We start from the raw sequence: 19,980 nt of genomic DNA on the forward strand, positions 1-19,980 counted from the left end.
AATCCCCAAGGAAAGAAAGCACTTCTGTACTAAACCTCAATCCTACCCTCCAACGTTCTGTGTCCTCCGCAGACTTGCAAATACTTGAGTATTTCTTGTTGTCTGAAACCATGAACAGAGTCTGGAAATATTGGATGTGGCTCAGTCCACATTTCAACAACGCAATAGAATTTATTCACAGTTTAATGGAACGTACCAATCTCTACCCAACAACATAAATTGCAAGGCAAACAAAACACTTAGCAGTGTTAAAAAAAATCATATTAAATTTTAATGCAAATTTGAACAAATGTGGATTTTTCTTTTAAACCTGTGTTCAGATGACTTTTCCCATATTTCCATATGTTGAACAAGATGGCTGAAATGGAGCCTCCCTAAATCACCACACCGTGCCTACCGAACAGCCATGAAAAACCAGGAACTAAATAAACATGTTTTGACAATGATGAATCTCTTAACTCTGTTGGTCAGGTTTCTTCTAATGGCAGTACTTAGAAGTGTACCATAACACATGAACATAGATCACAGTTAGAGTAACAATTTTAAGCTTAGGGAATCGAAAGAGAAATGAACTTAACTCAATGACTTGGAGAGATGAACATACAGATATGAGGCTTAAAAATTGCTGCTTAGATCATATGTGTCCCTCTGCAAAGAAACAACTTACCAATGCTTGGGAACTTAATAATGAACTGTATGTTTTGCTGAAAGCAATGCATTTTTTTGAGGTTTATGTTGTTTGTTACACTTCCTTGGTTAGCTGACTCCAACTCTAATTGGAGAAGCAAAGTAAAGGAAGTCCCCTTGGAAAAAAGATATGGATATACAAACTTGCACAAATTGAAAAATAAAATTGTCTTTCCAGCTTTTCTTATTTTTTAGAACTCTACTAAAAGGACAAGAATAAATGGGAACATTCATTTGCTTTCTAACTGATCACACTCAGGTTTAACCACTGGCAGAGAAGAAACTTTACAGTTCCCTGGGAACCTATAATTTGGAAACGGAAGCATACAAGAACAGACTTTAGTTTTCAGGCAATAAATTGAAGAGAATTCTGCAGACATACAACAGAAAAAGAGCATAAAATATTGGCTTGTGCATTTCTTAGAATGTTAGTTCATTAACTCGATAACTGCACAGGGAAAAATGCAGCCAAAATCTACAAAGATGTCCAACGGGATTTCAAATTGGCATATTTACTCAGCAAGAAATAGCTAGAGCTTGGGGGTGGGGGGTGGGAAAGCATCACATTCTGGTAATGACGATTTAGTGTGAATCTCCAGAAAGACACCTTGCTGAAAAATCTCTATGCAGTCTCTAATGGGACACACAGAAGCCCAAAGCCCCAAGACCAGACATAAATATCATCCTCCATAATCTGTGTCCTGGGGAACAGTTCTATAGAATTATACAAAAAAAATCACGATCTTTTACATAAACTTGAAAAATGTTTTAATTTTTCCTCCTTATTGCCCAATGTGTTGTTTAATGCTTTATTGGAAACTTTCATTTACTGGTGTGTGCTCTGTATCTGTATTACTCATCAGTATAAAATAGTTGCAAAGGATTTGTTGGATGATACTCCCAATGGTCACTGTCTTCTATGGTTAAATGCTCATTATCAGTCTCTCTGGGGGAAAGCTCCAGTAACTGAACCCCACATAGATCAGGTACTGTGCTAGGCCTTTTCATAAAGCTCATCTTATTTAACCTTCCCAGGGCAACAGAGATTGTAATTCCTACTTATAGATGAAAAAAAGTGAGTCAGAGAGGTTCCCTACCTTACTCAAAGTCCTAAACTAATAATAACAAGGGCCAATATTTGAAAACCGGACAGTTTAGCTCCATGGTTTTTGATCTTTCCCTTCTTGCTCTCCTTGCCAAATTCTCCAAAACATGATGTAAGAAGTTAAATCAAGAACACTCTCTATTCCTATAGATTGTGGGCATTTCCCCTGAGGAATAATAATTCAAGGTATTTGAGGTATTTTCAGACAGAAAAAAAGGACTCAGGACAAATGCACTAAACTGCCCTCTCTCTTGGATGGATCAAGCTGAGCTAGCCAGGGTGCTAGTCTCTTTACCTACATCACGTGAACCCAGTGGGACCACAGTAGAGGCTACAAGCCAACGGTCATTTCATCTGCACATGTGCTTCACTGGACCCAGAGTGTTTAAAAAAAAATGCACCAAATCCATAAATTTCACATAAAAATTTATATTTTATGGCCATCAGAGGGTCCCTCAACCCTAGGCCCACCTTTATGGCAGCATTCGGTCAAAGCTTAGTGGTCTCAATTCCTTTTGATGAGCCATGGGCTCTTGAGTTCCTCACAGTCCCTACTAACCTCTATCATATCCGTGTACTAAGGCCACTGTAGCTGTAATTTTTCATTATGTTTGTTATTGTTTTTTCTTATGAAGAGAAATATTTCCACAAATCTTGTCTCTTTTGACAGTTTGAATGATTGGTCTCAAGTCCTCACACTTCCTTGTATCTGCCCCTTTAAAATGGTCTCTTCATGGGTAGAGTGTACTTCCCTAATCTCTGCTTATTTGCTCAGCCATGTGCCTTGCTTTGGCCAGTGGGGTGAGGTGAAAATCACAGTGTCAGTTTAAGTCTAGGCCTTATGAGACCTTGTGAGTTTTTGCTTACTCTCTTATGCCTCTGCTACTGTCATCAGAAGAGTTTCCCCTGTGGCACTGACCCCCTTCAGCCTGAGTCTCAGAATAAACATATGTAGAATGGAGCTACCCCAGCCACCCACAGACCTGCAGTGAGAAACAGGCATGTCCATTCAAGCCCCCCCTGGAGAAGCTGAGCCACTTGGTCAATCTGAAAAATCTGTGACAGTAACTATTAATACTTTAAAGTCACTGAGTTTGGGGATGATTTGCTACACAGCATTATTATGGCAACTGCTAACTGATACATCTCTACCAAAAATTTAAATTAAGACAGGCTGAAAGAATGAGACATCATAATTTTTTCTTACATGCAAACCTGTTTCTTATTTATGCTAATAGCCTAGACCCTGGAGGCATCTGAGTTTGCAATTCCTGCCATAAAACTATAAACCTAAGAACTAAAGAGGGTTGGGCTTGTGAAATGTTTCTTAGCATGACTATATATCCAGATTGGACTGAAATAGCCCAGTTTTTTCCTGTTACTATTATGTCCTGGTTTGAATACATTCAACTTTGTCTCCAATTTTCATAACTCGTTGAATCTCTTCAATCTCTCCTTTGGAACCTCATCCAACAGCTATTATTGTTGCAGAAAATATTCTACCTGAGATTTTTCTGGATATGATACCTATTTGGTTGATCAAAATCATTAAGTCAGCATGTCCAACCCTTACAAAAAACTAGTATAGAGTAAACCAAATTTAGTAGGTGCCAATCCCACAACTACTAACCAATCAACCAACTGTCCAACCAACCAAACTAGATTCCAGTTGACAGACACTTATTAAAAGGCTGAAGAAGCTAACTCATAAACAGGAAATACTTAAAACAACAGTGATATTAAAAAATCAAATGCCCCAAGAAAGGAAAGTTCTGTCCTCAGAAGGCAGTAATTACGGCATCTGAGTACATCTGCTTAACAATCCAAGAAAGTGGGAGTTTCACTCTCTATTAACCTTAACCAGAGACATTTTCATCAAAATTAATCGTGATTACTTTTTATTGCATTTCAAATGCTATCCTTTATTTGGGGTGGTCAGGAATGCAACTAAGCAATTCCAGACCATGCTATCTTTTATGAATAGGTCTATGAGGTAGTTATCAAGAGGCCCCTTATGAAAATATTGCTATGCAAAAGTTCAGAGTCAAAACAAGACATTAATTTCCATAACTAGATGTGTCCTTAGAAAAGAAATGACTATATATAGAAAAGACAGCAAGTCTGATGCTCAACGCATATCAGAGTAGAACTGTATAAATGCCCATGCATATCATAGACAACAATTTCACAAAATGTTCCTTTTACCTTTTCCTTGTTATCATAATAACAATTAATCATTAATACTTATTGTGAGCATAGCTTATGCCAAGTATAATTCTAAATTCTTTATATGCACTGACTCTTTAATCCTCAGAGCAACTCTAGAGTAGATGCGATTATTATTATTCCCATTTTATAGATAGGAAACCGAAATGAGGAAGAGTAAGTCACCTGCCCAAGGACATTCAGCGAGTAAATTCTGGAGCTTGGAATGAATCCTGGGCATTCTAGCTCCAGAGTCAGTTAAAGAAAGATGGTTAAAACTTACCTCACTGAAAACTGACACCACAATCAATCGGTCTGTTATGTTTTGTGCCCTACCATACCTTGCTCTATGCAGACTCTATATACCTGTGCTGACAGTTCTCTTGCCTAGAGTGCCTTCCCTACTAGCTGTGTCCCTCCCACATCAGCTCTAATCCCATTCACTCCATGAAGACTCTCTGCCACTCCACAGTTTTCTTGTCATCCTCTTTTAGAACTCTTTTCCTGAACTCTCACCATCTAAAGATCGTCAGATCTAAGTTTGAGTCCTGGCTCTGCCACTTACTAGCTAAGTAATTTTGGGCCTCCTTCTTCTCATATATCAAATGGGATAACATCTTATCTACCCCATCTGATGGCTGTAGTGGATCTCTATGGTTTTACTGTCCAGCATCCCTTCTAGTGACACACACCTTTCTTTCTTGTGTGAGGTCACCTGTTCCCACTGTCAGCCCATAGGATTTGGGTGTAGCTAACCTCTATCCCCTAGGCTCCAGGTGATCACATCCTGGCCTGGCCAATATATGCATTCTTTCAGGTTTGAATTTTTGCTAGAACCACTAAGAAAGAAACTTTCTCCTCTCTAAGCAGGCCTGCACTCACAATGGAGGCTGGCTGCTGGTTGGTAATGGCTAGCATCACTATGGACAGCTCTCCTAAGAATCAAAGCAACAAAGAGCAAAGCGCACCTATAAGTAGGATGGAGACAGATTCCTGATGCCAGTGTTGGAATATATGAGTGTAGTCAGGCCTGAAGTCCACCCTGGCCTTTTCAGTTAATTGATTCCCTTTTTTGCTTACTTCAGACTGAGTTGTGTTCCTATCAGTTGCAACAAAGAGTCCCAACTAACCCAGCTCATATAAGAATTAAATAGGGCTGGGGCACCTGGGTGGCTCAGTTGGTTAAGTGTCTGCCTTTCTGCTCAGGTCATGATCCCGGGGTCCTGGGATCAAGCCCCACCTCAGTCTCCCTGCTCAGCAGGGAGTCTGCTTCTCTCTCTCCGTCCCCGCCCCCTGCTCGTGCTCTTTCTCTCTCTCACTCACTCACTCTACTCTGTTTCTCAAATAAATAAATGAAATCTTTAAAAAAAAAAAAAAGGTGCTGTAAAGTACATAGCACAGTACCCAGTATACTGAAAAATTCAATAAATGATAACTACTACTGTGATTATTCCTCTACATTAGTTTCTTGAAGGCTGACTCCAGTTTTACCAAATGTAAAATCACCAACCTTGAGGCGAGGAACAAATGAGAATATATGCCTGGCAAGGCAATAAAATGTTCTACAAGTTTTAGTTCTCATGATCTTAGTCGGTAGGCTCCAATCTAATACTTCATATGATTGGTGGGAAAACTAAGACCCAAATCCTGGGACATGAACACTGAGAAAGCTGTGGATTCAAATAAGCCACCAGTCCATGCTCAGGTGTTCCCAAGCCTGAACAAAGGACTTGATGCTATTCTTGTGCTAACCAAATCAGCCATCCATGCAAAGGGCCTTGATTGAAACCATTAAGGCACCTCTAGGACACAGAGAAAAAATAAACCAGTATTGACTAAGTAACCTCCATGTGCCATGCTCTGTGCAAGACATTTCCTTGTATTTCCTACTCTAGAATAATTATTTATTTCCCTTTTGGTCAATTAAAAAGATGAACTGTGAGTACATATTGAAACTATCTAACTTCTTCTATCTCCAAGGAGGAAACCTAATATATAACTGGAGAAAGACACTAATTAATAAGCAAAATTTAATATGAACTCTGGCCAAGTTGAACTTGAACTGTTCTGTTTAAAGGCACACTCGAATAAATAAAGGAACTTCAAAGCAAATGCCCGGTTATAGCTTGAACGTTTTATTGAGCACATGGGGAGAGCTCCTTTGCCAAAAATAGGGATGGTTAATGAGGAAAAATTGGTGTTTTCAGTCAGCCAGTGTTTCTGAGATAGGGCTGTCCATTCAGAGATAACTATATTCCACAGAGAAGACATAATAATGATGTGTCTCAGAGCCTCAGAGTTTTGAACAAAATAAAACCAGTTTTGTAAACTGAGATCAACCTAATGCATCCTTTTTCAAATACCTTCTGTGATAATACGCATACATTTCCCTTCTACTAACGCCAAAAACACTGAAATATAATTCTAAAAGGAGGACATTTCTATGTTTTAAGCTTCTTGCCAACTATGTAAACACAACCCTTACCTTTTAAGGTGAGGTATAGAAACCAAGAGATTGTGCAGTATTAAAGTTTCCACCATAATCAGCTCTTCTTGGGCACAATTCTGAAAATTATGCTCCACAGTTGTAAAGACCTATTGGGTTCTCTGGGAGTACACTGTTAGTGCTGGACTAAGAGCTAAGGCAAGTCCCCCATTTATGTTCATATTTCTCCACAGCAATGGGTATATGTCAGAGACAGTCAATCTCCAATTATTTAGGTTTTAAGAGGAGAAGCCTGAGCTCACCTGCAAATGCTGTGAGTTGTCAGCCATGCTATCTTCTCGCCTGCGGACTTCTTCCAGTAATTGGGCATTTTTCTTCTTTTCCAACTGTTGATTGTGCTTGAGGTTGGCCACCTTCTTATTCTGATCCTTCATATGCCTGAGAAAAGTCAGCAGAGTGTGGTTAAATTCAACCACTAGAAGATAATATGTTATCACAACAAAAGTACTAAGGATAGAATATATTGATATGGATTCAGGAAAACTTGAAACTTCAGAATATTCCATTCATTCAACCACAAGTATGTATTAAGCACCACTTAATGCCAAGTGCCAGGATGGCACAGGGGCTGCCATGGTGAATGAGACATGTATAGTCTTCACCCACCTCATGGAGCTTGAAGTCCAGTGGGAGAGACGGACCAGTACCAAGGAGACACAACTTAGGTTTCCTAATGGAGAGGAAATAAATCGCATGCTGTGACAAATGATGATGTGCATTGCATGTGTGGACAGGCATGGGGTAGGAAGATGACTTTAGACACAGTAGCCAGGAAACCTCCCTAAGGAGGTGAGACAGTGGATAAGATTCCAAGGAGCCAGCCAAGAAATCACCAGTGGAGGTGCTCCCCAAGTGGAGGGAACAGCAAGTGCAATTCCCAAGGCAAGAAAGGACCAACTACTTCTAGGAACTGGAAGGCTGCAGTGAGGCTAGCTAAGGGTGAGGGGGAGAGAACCCACTCTTCCTGGGAACCTGGGACTGCAAAGGTAGGCAGTACTCAGGGAACACAGGGCCCCTGGTCTGTGACGGGGTATTCATTTTCTTCTAAGTGGTTGCTCTTCTAATTATTATTATTCTTTTGGATCATGTTCTTATTCTGAGATCATAATCCATTACTTTGATTTTAAAATAACAATTACAAGGCTCCAATCAAATACATTGTCATCACTTAGCTCAAACAGAATAACACTTTGGCTAATCATCATGTTAAGTAAAGACTGGTGCTTGGAATAAAAGTTCTTAATGAATCTACAGGATGTCAAAGTGCAAAATCATAAAATGATCGAGTAAAAGACTGACAAAGGATGGGTTAAAAGAGCAGGGGGAGGAGTTCTAAGCTTAATGTGGACTATTTCACCAGCAGTGTTTAGCAAAACATTCCGCAGATTTAGGCAACCATGTCCATGGCAGCTGGTATAAATCTAATCTCACACGTGAGGAGGCAGGAGGGCAGGCAGTACAGAGGGCCTGGGAGCACTGATTCCAAAAGAGGAGGGCCACAGAGCAGAATCTTTTGGGATCCTTCCGGTCTCTCCCCTGCCCCCCTCCACCCTCAGGCATTGCTAAGTCAGCCTCTGTCACTGAGCCCTCACTCCTCCCAAAGCAAGCAAGAAAGAATCACTGCTCTTGTGGAAACGAGCACGAGATGAGAACTAGATGATACACAGCAAACATGTCGAATTAAAACAATTACTAATCAAATGGAAGCCACGCTCAAGAAGAAACTTTTATTTCTAGTCCTCATAAAATTATATACTTCCCTACTCCCTCTCACTCCAAGAAAATGAACTTCAAGAGAACTTATTAAGCTGAATGATCTTCTATCAGAAATCCTGCTGATGAAAATATTCTGAACACTTTGGTCCTTATGAAAACTCAACAGTACCAGCTGAAGCAGTGATTTAACTATTCCTGGTGACACTTATTAAGAGGATTGTGGTGACAGAGAACAGCCATCTACTTGGTCAACATTTGGATTGGATAATTTTTATCTGACATTTCCTTGTTTTTACCCAATACAGTAATGGTACGTACACATCTGAAACTACCAACTCAAGTCTACATGCTAATCTTCTTTTAGAAAATTATCTTTTGATTACTAAAAAGATGTTGAGAACAACCTCTTGCTTCCTAATTGAACAAGGATATAGTATTTCCAAAACTCATACTAACCTGGGGCAAGCACACTTCCCAGATCAGGAAATAAAGTCTATGCCCAGTAATAGGATATGATGGAGAGATCAGTGTTATTAGTGAGATTGTTTAAGTAGAGGACATTTTTATAAAGAAATACTTTTTATAATTTTGAAGTGCACTCTTAAATAGAACCAACTACTAAAACGTTTTCTCCCCAAGTACCACTGAAAAAGAAAATAGATTATTATTGCCAATATCATTTGCATAAAGAACTCCCACAAAGTTCTCGGGGCAGTCTAAACATACATAAATCTTACTTTCAGGAATACTGCAGTGTTTTTTTTCAATCCAAAAATTAAAAAATAAACCTTCAAATCCATGCATCCCTTAAAGCTTCTCTGAATTACGAATGAGTGGCTAAGAATAATGGAAAACTGAAGTTTGGACATTGTGATGTAAGCCTATCTCCGTATTCTCCAACCTTTCCTTCAAATGCTGCCTGATGTAGGACACTAGTGATTGGAAAAGAAAAGATGGGTTTTGAATGGCACTGCTCAGGATTTGGGCAATTAGGTGGATGCAGAGCAAGGTGATGAAAACGATCATCTTGTCTTTGTACACATGAATGTCAACAGAGACCCATTAAGCATACACACTCCCTTGCAGGAGTGCTATGGTTTTCAAATATATTTCTAGCAGCAGAACTCTTTCTTCTAGTAAAAGCTTACTTGAAAACCAAAAAAGGAGAAGAAGGATTGCACTGGCAGAGGTAGGAAAAAGGTAAGGGGTGGGGGAGACAGGGGAGCAGAGCCTCACCTCTAGACAGTCACTCTCTCAGGTACCCCTCTGAGAAGCCCTAGGGCTACCTGAAGCACGGGCTAAAATAGCAATTTATGAGGTAGGAAGAGAGAGAGAGAGAGGCATGAAATTTAAAAATATGAGATTCCCTGATGAAAAGAAAGTTCCCCCTCCAGAAGCTCACTAGACACTTCTTGAAGGAATGACCATTGTGATTTTTGCTAGTAATAACTTCAGTATTTCCAAGAATAACATCTGTAGGTGACCTATCACTACCTGCATCTCCCCCACCTGCAGAAGTAAACCCACATGCATAAATAAACTGGGCTAAACTCAGTAAAGCTCTCAATTGTACTAAACTCAGCAAGGTAGAACCCCTGGGGGTGCAGAATGCAAAGCCCTCTGGCAATACTGCGTCAGAAGACAATTATCATTGATACTCGCTCCCCAAATTCCCACCCACTAGGCAACTCAGATTCCAAGCTCTGCCAGAAACTGACCTGCTTCATGTTCAGAAATAAAGTTTCCTTGGGGTGAACTTTTTTCTCCAGGGAAACACCATTAAAAATATATTCAAGATGCAAATTTTTAAGAAAGCCATTATGGAGGAGGGGCAGATGGAGGTTAGTTGGAGAATACAGTGTTAGGGTCAGTTTTCATCATTCAATTTAAATTGACCAGTTCCATAAAGCAAGTCATGTCACTTTTCAAAATTCAACCATCTTAAGGAACTTGGATTAAATCAAAAAATTCCAATAGGTATCAAGATTAACAACGATGGCTACTATATTAAGAATGAATGTTAGAGAGGAGAGAATCCTGCTATTCACTAGAACAGTCCATCAGATTAAAATTAAAATTAGAAAGTGTTCCCTAACTTGCTGGTGAGAAAGTATCAGGCTTTGAGGCCTCTAGAATTACATAGCTGGGAGGGAGTGTGGAGCAGGAAGTACATATGTGCATGTGTATATTGTATACAGAGGAGAAAATCAAAACTTCCCTTTTTTTAAATCTCAGCAGAAAAAGATGCCATTTTTTTACCTATCTGCTCTCAAAAACATTAAAAGATTCATAATGTCCATGTTGGAGAGAAGGCCAGAATCTAACATTCTCATATGTGGTCAGAAAGAGTATAACTGACAAAAATTGGTTACAAAATTATAAACCAATTTGGCAGTATCCACCAAAGTGTCCACACCTTTTGCCCAAGCAAACCCACTTCTATGAAAGTAGCCACAAAAATGCTTGCACATATGCACGAATATTTATGTACAAAATTTTCATCATAGCACTGTCAGAGTGAAAATTTGAAAACTGCCAAATTGTCCAGCAGGAGACTGGCTGAAGAAATCAAGCGCTTTCATACTCTGGAACTCCAAGCTAACTAAGAAGATTAAGGCAAAACTAAACTATAGACATGGAAAACCCTTCAAGACATATCGTTAATCAAAAATGAAAGCAGGTAGCAGGATAATACATATAGTCTGATCTTATTTATGTTAAAATATAAAAGCCTATTTGGATGTATATATACACACATCCATTGAAATGGAAACTGATGGAAACCCCACACCAGTCTGTAAACAGTGGTTACCACTGAGGAAGGGAATGGATCAGGGAAGTAGGGAGAGTTTTCATGTGTTACTGTATGCATTTGTGTGTGTGTGTGTGCCTAAGTGAGGTATAAATACATACAAGAAAATGCATAGATACTAAGTGTAAAAATCAATGACTTTTAACCAATCAAAATACAGAGCATTGCCATCACCCAGCCACATGTCCCTGCCCCCTGACAGGAAGTAATTGCTATCCCAACTTTTATCTGCATGGATTTGTTTTGTCCGTTCTTGAACTTCGTATACATGGAATCATACAGTACATGCCCTTTTGTGTCTGACTTCTTTGACTCAGCTCACTCAGCATAAGGTTTTTGAGACTCATACATATTGTGCCTAAGTTCCTTCTTGTTGCTGAAATCAAGCGGTATTCCATTATATGAATCTACTACAGCTTGATTAGCCATTCCCTTGTTAAATGGATATTTGGACGGTTTCTGATTTTTTACTGTTAAGAATAAGGTTGCAATGTAAGACAAAATCAGAGAGGGAGACAAACCATAAGAGACCCTATGAGAAACAAACTGAGGGTTGATGGAGGGGAAGTGGATGGGGGACGGGGTAACTGGGTGATGGGCATTAAAGCGGGCACGTGATGTAGTGAGCACTGGGTGTTATATGCAACTGATGAGTCACTGAACTCTACCTCTGAAACTAAAATACACTAGATGTTAATTCACTGAATTCAAATAAAATAAAATTAGAAAAAGAATAAGGTCACAATGAACATCCTTGTATTAATTTTTTTGTGGACATATGTTTTCATATCTCTTGGTTAAATAACCAGATGTAGGTATAACTGAGAGTGTAAAATGGTATAATCCCCATGGAAGACAATTCTGGGTTTAAGAATCTTCCAGGAACCACTGAAGGACACGAGCTAGTAGCATAAACTCTGGAGACAGGCTCCCTGGGCTCTCATCAGAAGTCCATTACCCTCTAGCTGTGTGACCATTGGCAAGTTTCTTAACCTCTCTGTAACTCAGCTTCTTCATATATGAAGTGGAAATAACTGTATATAACTCACAGGGTTACTGTGAAGAGTTGATAGGTTAGTACAGGTAAAATGCTTAGAACAGATTCCAGCATGTTCCCTCTCTGTTTCACTCTTAGCTCGAAATATAAATGTGATCATGTGTTGTAATATGTTATGAATACATATTAATGTCTTGCTTCCCACACCAGAATAGCAGATACTCAAAATGCCTCAAACAATGGACTTTGGAATGCATTATCAAACCCTTTGTGTCATACATTTAGCTTCCAGTATGCTTTCCTTAATAATAAGATGAGTTGCATTCCTGGAAGGCTATCCTAATGGAAGTGTTGCAGGAAGGTCACGACAAGCATGGGTAAGTGAGCTGGGATCCTAAAGTGACTGCACAAGTAGGTGGGCCACACACACACACAATGGAAGCTGACAATGAGTACTGCATGCAGAATTTCCGATAATAAAGGCTTTTACTTTTAACCACTGAGATGACTCCACTTTTTTAAAGCTTGTAAATACCATTCAGTATTCCAGCATTCCTATAAATTTTAGAAAGCTACGTAACTATTCTAAAGATATTTTTATAGCACATACAAATGTGCTAAGTGTCATGAGCATGATATTCCTTCCTTCAAGAGAAAGTATCTGGCCAGCTGTGGCTACTTGAATCCAGCTCTCCTCCTGGCAAAGGGCAACAAGTAGGGCCAAGGTCTTAGGACTTAGCTCCAACATGACTTAGGACTAAATTCCCCCTACCCCAAACCCTCTTCTAGAGCACCCATATACACTCTCGCTGCCCTCCACTATTGACTTCCCCACCCAAGCTGGGAAAACCTAGAAAGCAGGCCACACAGCAGAAGCTGGTCACAATTAGCAAGAAAAGGGTTTGTTTTTCTTGTAGGTATTTCACTCTGGAGAATTTCTAAAGAGCTGACTTCCTTCAAATGTTCTCCATTATTCTGGTCCTGAAGAACCTCCTCCCCCAGATATCAATAGAGCATCACCCTAAATGTAAGTGGAACCCAATGGTTAAGAGCCTTTGCTGAAGAGAGTAGATGGTGGGTTCCTCCTATGGAAGACCCCAGAGAGAAAGCCAGGTGCTCTCTGATGCCCCTTGTCCTCCTCCAGATGCATTTGGTAGGACTGGCACACACCCACAGGAAACTCAAAGGGAAATGGGAAAAGGCCAGCCTGTTTTTCACCCTCCTTGGGACTCAATGTTCAATCCAGGGTCACCTAATAACAAGACACTCTTCCTGGCAAGCAGACCATACACAGTTACAAGGGTCACATAACTAACAAGTCTGGCTCCCATTTACTATTCATCAAATAAATTTCTCATTGCTTGGCCTCTCATGTAGGTCTGGTGACCCAGAGAGCACAGAGTAGTCATGTAGGTCTGTGAATGGTAGCCCAGGAATGATTATTTTTCTCATTTTCAAGCAATAAATGTATTGTGATGTTCTACATTCCTCACACTGTAGACTGGACTATATGCTCAGGCTTCTCAGCCCATATGGTCAAAGTTGGCAGCAGATTCACCACCAGCAGAACCCAACGTAGGGTCCCTTGCCATCTTGACCCGCCTCACATGCATCCCCTACTTTAGTACACCATGGCTCCACCTACCCCATGGTACTTCGATGCCCTGCTGAGAGCTGACTGTGCAGAAATGCAGATAGGGAAACACAGTGGGCAGACCCCTTCTTTCTATCACTCCTGCTACCACAACACCTCAAGTCACCATCATTTCCTGCCCTGGACCATGATGCTTTTCTCTCCTCACCAGTCTCCTGCTTCCGCTCTTGGGCCCCTTTTGAGCCATTCTCTACCCAGCAGCAAGAGTGTTTCAGAACAAGTCAGATCATGCCCTTGAATCCTCAAATGGTTTCCCATTTCCCAGAGAACCGAATCACACATCTGTGGATCTCAGCAGCCTCCTCCCAAACCATTTTTAGCTTTACCCCCAGAATCCAGAATCCAGTCTTCTTTCAGTTCCAAATAATGTTAGCTCCTTCCCACTAGAGGGCATAGACGTGTGCTGTCCTCTCTGTCTGCCCCCCCATCCACCTTTCCTCTCACAGCCACCACTCCTACATGCCTGACTGATCCTTCAGGTCTCAGCTTAAATGTCACCTCTTCAGAGGAGCCTTTTCTGGGCATCAAACCCAACAATACCCCCCCTCACCAAAACTGTTATGAGCACACTCTATGCACCTCCTCCACTGCATGCACCACAACTTGTAATGATACATTTATTTGCATTTTTAATTGATTACTGGCTATTCTACCACCAGACAGGCATTACTGCTAGAACAGGGCCCAATCTTGAGGTATTCACAAGAGTGAAGGAACAACTTCTAACCACATCCTCTCTGGCCCAAGCTACCATCACCTCCAAGTTCAGCAAGGATGACAGCTCCAACTGGTCCATCTAATTCATTCTCCACAGGACAGGGGACAGAGTATCTAGTACACAAACAGGATCATATTTCTCTGCTGCTTAAAACTTCTCACTAGATTTCCACTACCTGTGGAAAAGGCCATCCTTCTTCCCATGACTCCTACCAGGTCTACCTCTTGCCTCTCAAAGTCTTATCTCATCCTACTCCCCCCAGCCACACTGGCATTCTATTTGCACCCTCAATACAACAAGTCCTACCATGCTGAGGACACTTGCACATTGCTTTCCTCTTCTAGAAAGCTCTTCATCTAATTCCCATATCAGCCCTTTCATCACAGATAATTCATATGTATCCCTCTGAGGACATCCTCCTAGAAGCCTAGGTCAATCTATAAAGTCGGATCCCCATGTCATAAATTCCCAAATTATGCTTTGCTTGCCTTGCTCAGAACGCACCACATTTCTGATCCTTTAATGTCTTCCTTGTTCTGCTATGAGCACCCTCTGTACGTACGGTGATCACAATTGTCTTGTTCTCTTCTCTAAGAATCTAGCACAATGCCTACTCCACCGTAACCAACAGATTTCTGCTGGATTGAATTTAATTCTAAAACCTCCTGCTGCTTGGTCAAAGGATGAAACAGGCCCCCTTGTGTTGGCTAGGTGTTTTATGTGAATCCATAAAATTATTTAGGAATGTGTATCTAGAGATTTACATGAATTAAGATTGCCCTCTTATATTTGTTTTAAGAAAGACACTTTCTATAAAGAAGAATTCAATCTCATATAATGAATATCAGCTTATTGTCAATGAAATGGTACCCAGTCAAATTAAAAAGAAGTAAGACTGGACTGCTGATGAAGACAACTGGGCATTATTACCTAATGCCAACATAATAACAACCGAGATATTTCTATATTCCTATAAGGGTAATTTTTGAAATTAAACTGAAGATCTACAAAGGCTACGCACAAAAGAAATGACCCAGTATCTCTTTCCTAACTTAACTCATATTCAATAGATGGTTTTTAAAAGTCTACATGCTTCACAACAGACGATGGCTTTTCTCATTTATGTTTTCTGAAGTCTAAAAACAGGGATCAGCAAACTTTTTCTATAAAGATATAGCTAGTAAATATCTTAGGCTTTGCGAACCATGTGGAAAGAGTGAAGGAACAAGTAGAAAGTATTCAGAATCCAGAAAGTATTCAACTTTGCCTCAACTTCGTCATTGTACCATGAAAGCAGCCTAAGCATGTTACAAAAATGGGCATGGCTGTGTTCCAATAAAACTTTATTTACATGAACAGGTGGCAGGGCTGGATTTGGCCCATGGGCCAGAGTTTGCTGAATGCTGGTCTAGACATGTTCTAATATTGCTATGTAGTAATGATAACCATAGGCAGAAAATGCTGACATCACATGATCTGCTCTAAGCATCTTATACTTTTTAGCTCATTAATCCTCACAACAACCCTATTAGGCAGATACTTTGATTATTCCTCTTACAGATGAGGAAACTGCCCCAGTTACATCACGAGTGAGTGCAGAGGCAGGATTGTCAGTCAGTCTGCCTCCAGAGGCCACCCCCATGCCCTTAACCTCTGTGCTGTGCCACCCAACTGTGGAGAATTTTGCAGACCTCCTTCACACCACTCTCACTTTCTCTTCTCCCAGGCTGCCCCAGAAAGGTCTAGGGAACAGCAACGAAAATTCTCAGGATACAATCTCTGTTCCGTAGCCCAGCCACTTTAAGGCACACCACTCCAAACTTTATAGGATGCCCTGAGCAGCAACTCGGTTGGCTATTAGAGAACTAGATACACATGAGGTAATTATCCAAGAATATTGGCTTTCCACCAGGGGAGGCTTGGAATGGAAGGTGGGAGCTTAACAGCTCCAAACTTGGTGGTGGTAGCCACAGTTACTGAAATGAAGACCCAGCTACGAAGCAGAACACAAAACCAACAAGGACACCACGCAATTTCCCTATTAATTTCCGTTCTCTGAACCCGTTAACCTCAATGTGACCACTTTTTGAACAAATTATTTGGTTTTATGGGTGAATCTACATGGAGAAATATTTAGCGTATTTCATATCCTGGAACTTCCCTGCATCATAATGAATTTGGCTCTTCTTTCTGTACAGACAGATTTAATCAGAGACAAAGGATTTGGAGATGATAAAATGAGCGAAGATAAAAATAAGTAGATGCTCAACAAAAAGGGAAAGTAAGAGGAAAACAAAAGGGCAAGAACAATAACAGATAACAGGTAACAGATCTTGGGACAGAACTTCTGGAAATGTGGGGGCAAACCCAAGACAGGGCTAAGATAATAAGGTTAAAACTCCTGCGCTGTTCCCACTCATATCTTCTCCTTGCACATCATTTACTTTTCCTCAAACAAACAAACAAACAAACAAAAAAATAGAATCTAAACACTTTAAAAACAAAACATTCCTATAATTGCCACAATCCTAGGGAGTATTGTATTCTTCTAAAAGCCTACGACTCCACTGTGAGACATAGGCACATTAGGGCCAATTTGGTAGAGTGTCAGTTGTATTTACAGTTTGGGGTAATATAAAAACATATGGAAACTGTGAAAATTGACCCCCGAGGGGCTAATGTTGGAGGAAACCAACATTCCACAGTCTGGCCAGAGGTTGGGGGTGATTTGCCCAGACAATATACAGCCAAAGCAACCTATGAGCATGGGGGCACTTGGTGTATGTATGCAAGACCTATTTTTATTGCATCCAATCTGGAATTGGTCTGCAGCAGCCCAGACGTAAAACAAAGCAGAGGTATAAGAAGATAAAAATTTTATATGCTGGTTTTCCAAATTAAAGTACAGAAATAACGTGTCAGAGTCTATATTATTTCCTATCAGAAATCAATGTTAAAATATTGCTAAATAATAAAAACACCCACTGTCTTTGGATGTCATATTAAGTTTCAGGCACTATGCTAAAGCACTGTAAATATATAGCCTCAGTTAAACAAAACAAAATCCTTACATGCAGAGTAATTTTATCCCCATCCACAGATGAAGAAACTGAGGCTTAGAGAGGTTAACATCAGACATCATACAGTTAATCAGTAGAAGACCCAGAATTTGAACTCTCATTTCTATGATGCCAAAGCTCATGGGCTTATCTATTATGCCATATGAAAATAATATAATATTATTGTACATTATTATGAGATCTTTGTCACAAAAGTAAATGGAGCATTCTAGCCAGACCTGGACATTCCTTTTTGAGAATAACAATCTTTTTTTCTCTAAGAGGGAGGCAAAACACTAACATCAATAAGTTATATTCTCTTTAGGATCTGGTCCGAGGTATGGCTTATCAAACCATCCCAAAGATAATTCAGACTAACACTGAACCAGTTTTGCATTGCTGCACAGCAACTTAACACAAACTTAGCAGCCTAAAATAACACTCATTTATTATCTCATAGCTTCTGTGAGTCAGAAGTCCAGGCACAGTTTGGTTGGGCCCTCTGATCCCAGCCTTACCAGGCTGAAATCAAGATGTTAGCCAGACGGCATTTCTTATCCGTTGGCTTAACTGGGGAAGGATGTGCGTCCAGGCTCATTCAGGCTGTTGGAAGAATTCCTTTCCTTGCAGCTGAATGAATGAGGTTCCTATCTTTTTACTGGCTGTTGGCTGGAGCTGGAGGCTGCCCTCAGGTTCTAGAGGCTGCTCATAGCTCCTTGCCATGTGGCCCTCTCCACTGGCAGTTAACAGTACAGCTATTTGATTCTTCAAGGCCAGCAGGAAAATCTCCCTCCGGTCTGCTAAGATCGAGTCTTATATATCGTCATCATGGGAGTGCCATCCACCACCTTTGCCTTATAACATGCCCTTTTCGAGGGAGTGGCACCCATCACCTTAGCCACATTCTGTTGGCCAGATTCAAGTCACAGGTCATGCCCACATTCAAGTGGAGGGGACTATACAGGGAGTGAAAACCAGGGAAAAGAACAGAAAGAGAATTAATTTTAATTATTTAAAGTTTTATTTTATTTTGTTTGTGCTAATCTTTCAAAAATACTTCACAATCTTTTTACTGTCCATTTCAAACTGTTTACCTTGGTATCTACCTAACAGACTTCATTTTTCCATTTCTCAAACTTCTCCCAAACCATTTTCACCAGTGCAACCTAAGGCATTTGGAAGGCATAACTTATGGCCAATGAGGGGTTATGGAAATTTATGCATCCTTACACTTTCCCAAGTATTTATCTCCATGACAACACACTGCAAAAATAAATGCCTGTTCTTTCCACTCCTCTTCTTATAACTCAAATCTCTTCTAACTCTTAGTCAAATGACAATGAGTAAAACAGAATCAGTGGTGGATGGCGGATGAAATGAAAATCAGTGAAGGATAACAAAGTGGCAGGATTATCGGCAAAGAGGGTGTAAGCCACTTCTCCCCAATTATATGAGAAGACAGAACAAACCACTTCCCCCCACAATTGCTTCAACACAATTAACCACTTCCAAAGTCCGTTATTGAGACACCACCTGTTTCAGTTCCACTCGGTGATGTTCCCCTAACTCAGTGGTTTACAACACTATCCTGGCAGCACTGGCTCTGGGGGATGTGATTAATTGTTGCAAAAAACAAAAGCAAACAAACAAAAAAGAGTTAGGATCAAATGAGTCTTGTGGACACAGAAAAAAAATGTGAACAGGTTTCTTATACTGCAGAACTTTTCAGAGCCTTTACTAATGTGAAGTGTACTGTGAATCTCTAAAAAGGGACATGGTAGGATGTGTTCATTAAATTTATTTGACCCAAACCCTTTTCCCCTCCAAGGATCATCCCACTGAATCATTGTTCTGAGGTATAAAGTCCGAGGAATAATAGTGTTAATCAGAGTTTCTCAAGTTTTTGTTATTAGTATATCATCTCAATGACTTTTGCTATACTATGCACTGCTTGTGCTACTTAATATTTTTCTTTAATTATTTTTACTTTACATCCCTCTTAGCCTTAGATTCTTTCTAAGCAAGAATTAATGAAATCATGTTTATGCAAGTTATGGGTGTTCTAATACAAAAAGGTGTAATTAATAAAATAGGTAAGTATTCATTTGTACCACCTAAAAGCATCCTAATGTTTTTTAAAGATTTTATTTATTTATTTGACAGAGAGACACAGCGAGAGAGGGAACACAGCAGGGGCAGAGGGAGAGGGAGAAGCAGGCTTCCCGCTGAGCAGGGAGCCCAATGCAGGGCTCGATCCCAGGACCCTGGGACCATGACCTGAGCCGAAGGCAGAGGCTTAACAACTGAGCCACCCAGGCGCCCCATGCATCCTAATTTTTAAACACATAACTAACAACAACAAAGATTCCTGGATACCACAAAAGCCATGACTAGAAATGATAGAGACAGCACTGAAGAATGTGGAGGAACAAGAGCCAAGTCCCGATCTTCTATGGATGACTGATGAGATAACTGCTCAGAGCAGTTCAGTGTCTTGCACACACATACTCAGCTGGTATGT

General features: G+C 40.3%; 1 protein-coding gene across 1 annotated transcript in view; it reads right to left on the bottom strand.

Annotated features, from left to right (window-relative positions):
- ERC2 (ELKS/RAB6-interacting/CAST family member 2) overlaps positions 1-19,980 on the bottom strand; it is a 959,419-nt gene that overhangs the window by 432,601 nt on the left and 506,838 nt on the right. The window contains exon 14 of the mRNA XM_032412144.1: positions 6,746-6,881. Within this exon, the coding sequence (XP_032268035.1) occupies positions 6,746-6,881 (136 nt within the window). The remainder of the gene's footprint in view (positions 1-6,745; positions 6,882-19,980) is intronic.

The sequence above is a fragment of the Phoca vitulina genome, unplaced genomic scaffold (assembly GCF_004348235.1).
Source record: "Phoca vitulina isolate PV1807 unplaced genomic scaffold, GSC_HSeal_1.0 scaffold13, whole genome shotgun sequence".
Taxonomy (NCBI): Eukaryota; Metazoa; Chordata; class Mammalia; order Carnivora; family Phocidae; genus Phoca; species Phoca vitulina.